General features: G+C 43.9%; 1 protein-coding gene across 3 annotated transcripts in view; it reads left to right on the top strand.

Moving 5' to 3' along the window:
* Positions 1 to 938: 938 nt before the first annotated feature.
* mink1 (misshapen-like kinase 1) overlaps positions 939 to 6,000 on the top strand; it is a 33,586-nt gene continuing 28,524 nt past the window's right edge. For all 3 annotated transcript variants that reach the window (XM_072446342.1, XM_072446341.1, XM_072446340.1), the window contains exons 1-2: positions 939 to 1,682; positions 5,713 to 5,778. In XM_072446342.1, the coding sequence (XP_072302443.1) occupies positions 1,626 to 1,682; positions 5,713 to 5,778 (123 nt within the window). In that variant the 5' untranslated portion in view covers positions 939 to 1,625. The remainder of the gene's footprint in view (positions 1,683 to 5,712; positions 5,779 to 6,000) is intronic.

The raw sequence follows: 6,000 nt of genomic DNA, 5'->3' as shown, positions 1-6,000 counted from the left end.
AAACCACATTGTTACAACTGGCCAGGGCAAACAGGACCAAGTCTATATCTGAATTAGTGCTCAAACCTGGACCAAACAAGCACAAGTGTGAACGCACAGGCACATCCAGGGGGAGGCAACTACATTAGCCCTCCACAGTCCTGTAATATGTGTAATGTATTTTCAAATCTGTGAAGTTTTATAGTTTTTTGTTTTTAGTATTGTTATGCACACAGGCTACTAAAAGTTTAGCTCTGGCTTTCTGGAAAGTTTTATAATATGTCTATAATAAAAATGTTTAAAGCCCATATGAATTGTTTTCCTTCCTTCTATTGCCATTACTGTGTATCTGAGTTATTGTTGGTGTTAATGTGATGATGGTTTCGACCCTGGACTGGCGCAGTTGGAATTGTAGTTGTAGTGGTTTGTCCCTGGTGGAGCGCCGTACTTCCTCCACTTGAGGAGTGTTTGGCGGAGCAGGAGCCTCTCGTCATTACAGGCTGCAGACGACAGCAGGAACACAGAGCACAGAGCACGGGCAGCTGGGAGCAGAAGTTTACTGCAGCGTGTATTTGGCCTTTTGTGCTCACATTTGTGTTTAACCGCGTCCGTTCGAGCGCAGCGCCGAAGTTGAAACGTCGGGAGTTTACAGCTTTATTACGGTGTTGGCCAAAGGAGGCGAGCCTCGTTGCCCGTGTTTTCCGCAGAAGGTTTGACAGTGCGACTGTCAACAGAGAAAATGGATGAACCAGGAAACTTTTATTCTGGAAGATACAGTTTAGCTTGTTAGCCATCATCATTTTTGCTTAACCCGTTAATTGTGCGCAACCGACTCAAAATTAAATTTCGATTACTTTCATCTCTCTTCTCCATCTACCGCGATAGATCTAAGTCGTGTTTAAGTTTGACAGCTGCCGTTAAGGTACCGTGTGTATGTTGGTACTGTGTGTACGTTGATAATGTGTGTATGTTGGTTATGTGTGTATGTTGGCTACAGCTGAAAGCCGTGTGGTCGGGTGTAGTCTGGATGTTTGGGTAATGCTTAAACCTCGCAGGCGGTTCTGGTGCGGACGGGTCCAGGCGCCATCACACAGACATTGCGTTGTTCTTGAGGGCAGCCTTTGCGCCACTTAACCATAGTTATCATTTTGCCACCGTAAACGGGGATGGCACGGTGGTAGATGCAGCATTTGGTAGTTTTGTCATTTCGTTTTCGGTGAAAATGTCTTGTGACGTTACAAAGCAGCGGAGACGCGACGACTTGTCAAAATGATCCAACGCAGCAAAGCAGGGCTCCATTGAATAGTGTTCAGACTGGGGCTAATGTGCTATTGGTGACGCACATATAGACAGTTACTTAAAGTTAAATGCATTTGAAATTGCAGGTATTTGCTGGTGATAAGCTTGAAAGGTTGGTCCAGACTTTAGGTGATCTAAGCAGCTGGGTGCGCCTGTGCCACTTGATTCTGCAATGTGTGTTTGCTAATCTAAGCGCCTGTGGTCGTGTCTCACATATTCCCACGGCCTTTAGTGGAATTTTATCTCTAAAGGAGGCTTTTCTTTTCGCGTCTGATAAAGTGACCAAACGCTGATCTGCTAGTTGCAAATAAGTAGGTTACTTCGCAAACGCATTAAGTTTTGCCAGAATGTCTGAAAACGCCCCCACACGAAGCCTGGATGACATAGACCTCACTGCTCTCAGGGTGAGTATTATTATTATTACACAGTTACACCAGAGGAAAGACAGTGCTGTTAGCAAATGTAAACCTTTGTGTTGGACACACACTATCCAATATGAAATGAATGGAATATCTCACTACCTACACAAAATCATATTGTAAAATATGATGTGATACCCTTCAAGGCTACTCTATAGCATATAGTGTAACTGTGTACACAGGCTAAAGATGATAACATCAGGTAATACAAGAATCCACGCAATGGCACACAACCTACTTAAACCTGCTGCATTATTGCTACATTCAATCCTTGCTCAATGCATAAGAAATGAAAACACTTTCATTGTTGTAAGAGATTTATGTTACGTTAAATCCTCTGATCGTTACCCCTTGACCTAAATTGCTTGAATATTACTTTTATTGAATGTAAAAACAGCAATACTATTAATTAATGCGCTATCATACAGATCCAGATAAATTCCACAAGCAACAAATTCAACACAGATTTGCAGATTATCAGCTTTCTCTGGAACTTGTGAGAAAGTCTTGTCTTGTGACTTTATTTCTGTACAGATTGGTTGGGAGCATTATGTAACTGAAAGAATTACAAAGCCTCTTTCATACAATACATTTGTCTTATTGTGAAACCATTAGTTATATTGTTATATCTATTAGTAGTGGTATTTGCTACAACAGTTTTACTCTGGTAGCGATTCCACTGGCAGCTGGTTAGCCACAGAGAGCACAGATGTTGGATGAGCTTCCTGTGTCCACCATGACATGACACCAGAGCAGGAAACGTATGGTCCACTTCCTCTCACTTTGGCTAGGTGTCTTTAGGATTTGAGCCTGGGCTATGTTGTTCTTCAGTGGACAATAATTTGGAGGAATTCCTGCCCCGTATTCCTGTGGTTTAAACGGTTACTTATTAACAAAACAAAAGGTTGGGATCTCCTGCTACATCTTACTGCCCTGTTTTTCTCAGTTTACCTGGTTGCTGTTTCATATGTGTTTAGTTAAGCTGGTGGTGCTAGTTCTCCAAGCAGCTGTACCCTTCCTCTTGACTTCAGTCTTTTCAACCCACACCTTTTGCTTTGGACGTGGGTGAATTTGCCGCCTCTGCCTCAACACCCACTCTCACTGTATATTATTGTTCCTTATACTACTCTGCCACTCTGTTTCACGTCATAGCTCCCTTCGTTGTTCTAAAGCCTAGTTTATGTTATCCTACATTTGTTTTATTTGCGTACATCTGCTAAATCTTAAACTACAATGAATCTGGTTTCCCTGTTGAAGGCTAAAACCCATCATTGGAAGCAGATGAAAGCCGGATAAGTCATGCTGTACATTTTAAACCAAAGCAGCAGTCTCACCGCCCACACATCTTCTTAAAGCCATATTGAAATGGCGTGGAAGTGGAATGGCTTGTCGTTTTCCCTTTTTCTCTGGGGAGGAAATTTCATACTTAAAGGGACAATTAAAGGTTAATTGACATCCTGTTCAAAACTGCAGAACTGATAGTGACATTTCACTGAAGAGGATTGTCATTTAAATGTTTTTTATTTTTGAAACATTGCTACATGACATTTTAGAACCTAACATGCATTTCTCTGAGTCTTAATCGCTCAAATATTTACAATTGAGTACAGTGATGTGGGCGGGAATAAGGGGTAGGTGAAAGCACAGCACTCAAGCCTCAGTTGCAGGACAACACAGGATCACTGAAACATGCAGGAGTCAATCAAAATACAACATTGAGTAAGTTAATTAATTATGACACGATCTGGTGCCACAAGAAAAACAAATATCCCTTGTGCTATGTGGAAAATGATCTCCTAAGAAGAAAATGTATTGAGAAGCTGTAGTTTTTATTTTAAAGTAAAAAATAAATAGTAATAAATGTAAGGCCAAAATGTATTACCGTATGTAAAAATCTCATCTTGTCTCATTCTCGTGGAACCATCTCGTGTCTCGTCTTGTGGGAATTCTGTCCGCCCCACCCCAACATCAACCCTAACCCTTTTGTTATTATCCGTGAATTTCTTAATTCAACATAAATTTCTTCTTAAGAACTGATGCAATGATGATTTGAGATGAGTTTTTGGGGTTATTTTATTCTTATTTAGATTTTTGATTTGACCAAGGTCATTGTCATCATTGGTGGCTCCTCTTGGATGGTCGCTCCATATAGCCTTGTTTCCATTGTTTTGCTATGGAGTGGATTGGTACCTGAAAGTGTTACCTTTTGTGAACTATACCAGGCCATTTGAGGGGTCTTGAGCATAGGTACTACCTCTCAAAAGCTTTCCACTCAGGGTCCCTTAAGCCAAGGAGGACCTACACACCGCAGCAAGTTGTTTGGATAAGAGGGAGAATGTGTTAATCTGATGTGTTGCTTTGATTCCATTGAGCATTTATTTTAGCCAAAATATAAACATTGATTGTGCTTCCTTTCAAAAGCCCAAAAGGGGAATACGACCAATAGTCGGACCTCTGATTCAGGAGGAGCAGAGTGGTGTTCGTCCTGGTCGTGGAACACTGGACCAGCTCTATACCCTCCATCGGGTGCTCGAGGGTTCATGAGAGTTTGCCCAACCAGTCCACATGTGCTTGTGGATCTGGAAAAGGCTCGCTTTTGACTGTGTCCCTCAGGGTGTCCTTTGGTGGGTTCTGCGGGAGTACGGGGTCCGGGGCCCTTTGCTCAGGGCTGTCCGGTCCCTGTATGACCGGAGCAAGAGCTGTGTTTGCATTCCCAGCAGTAAGTGAAACCTGTTCTAAGTGCGTGTTGGACTCCGCCAGGGCTGCCCTTTGTCACCATAGTTTTTATGGACAGAATTTCTAGGTGCAGCCTAGTCTTGGAGGGTGTCCAGTTCGAGGACCACAGGATCTCATCTCTGCTGCTTGCAGACGATGTTGTCCTGATGGCTCCATCAAACCCGGACCTACAACATGCACTGGGACAGTTTGCGGCCGAGTGTGAAGCGGCTGGGATGAGAATCGGCACCTCCAAATTCGAGGCCATGGTTCTCAACTGGAAAAAGGTGGTTTGCCCTCTCCAGGTGGGTGGGGAGTCCTGGTTGACCCTCTCGTTCACTGGGATGAACTCCCAACACGTGGCGGCTAAGCTGTGGGGCTATAAGCAAGCCCACACCAGTCCACTGCCTCTCCCCGTGGGCAACACCAGAGATGTGGAGCGTCCAGCCCCTCTCGAGGAGACCAACTATATCTAGTCGGAACCACTCAACCTCCCGCACAAGCTCAGGCTCTGGGGGGGAACCCCCGCGAGGTGACATTTTCATGTCCCCACAGTTAGTTTCTGTGTCCGGAGATCTGGTCGTCGATGTCCCTGCCGTCAACTGCCGCCCAGAACACTCTGCACCCGCCCCTTAGGGATCCTCCTGCAGGTGGTGGGTCCACGTGAGGACGGCCCCAAGTCGCTCATTCGGTAACGCAAATCCGGGCGATGTAACTGGCCTTGGTTTTTCTCGATTCATAAAGGGCTTCTGAACCGCTCTTGGTCTGACTCGTCACCTAGGACCTGTTTGCCTTGGGAGATCCTACCAGGGGCTTAAAGCCCCCGACAACATAGCTCCCGGGATCATTCGGGCGCTCAAACCCCTCCACCACGTTAAGGTGTCGGTTCAAGGAGGGGTGGTCAGATAACATTGCTCATAAATTTGAGAGTATACAGCACTCAAGTTTTGTGCAGAAATCTGTTTCTTTTAATGTGTTATTTTGATCTTTGGTTGTTTAGCATGAACGTTTTTGCTTTCATATTTCACCTAATCTCAATTCAATTCAATGTATTTTTGTAACGCCCAAAATCATCAATCTCGGAGGGCTAGACAACCGCTAATCTGTCTGTGTTTGTCACAGTTTACACTTTACTAACGCAAGCTCTTTATATCATAACCATTGCCCTTTATGTAGCTTGGCTTAGCTCGACAATATCTCTCGAAGTTTGTTTATTCACACATACAGACAAAACATAATTTCTTGGTTTATCTGCAAGTCACATTCTGTAACTGATGAATCTTCCTGTTGTTTTTCTCAGGATCCAGCTGGAATCTTTGAGCTAGTCGAGGTCGTTGGCAATGGGACCTACGGACAGGTGTACAAGGTCAGTTACCGGTACTGTGCATATATGTGTTTGTAGTCCTTCAAGGTTTGTCTAGCTAACGTTACAGTACAAGTCATGTTAAAAGATGTACATATGTACATAAGACAAAACATGTGCTGCTGATTTTAAAGCTAAATCCAAGATTGTGCTGCAGACGGATACTCTTGTGTTTTGTGCACTTTGTTTTTCGCGTCAGCTCGAACTGTCTTGCTCAGTCTTCAT

Source organism: Eucyclogobius newberryi, unplaced genomic scaffold (assembly GCF_026437365.1).
Source record: "Eucyclogobius newberryi isolate DKJ021-1_F unplaced genomic scaffold, fEucNew1.0.hap1 SCAF_15, whole genome shotgun sequence".
NCBI lineage: Eukaryota > Metazoa > Chordata > Actinopteri > Gobiiformes > Gobiidae > Eucyclogobius > Eucyclogobius newberryi.
This window is presented reverse-complemented; position numbering and strand designations above follow the sequence as displayed.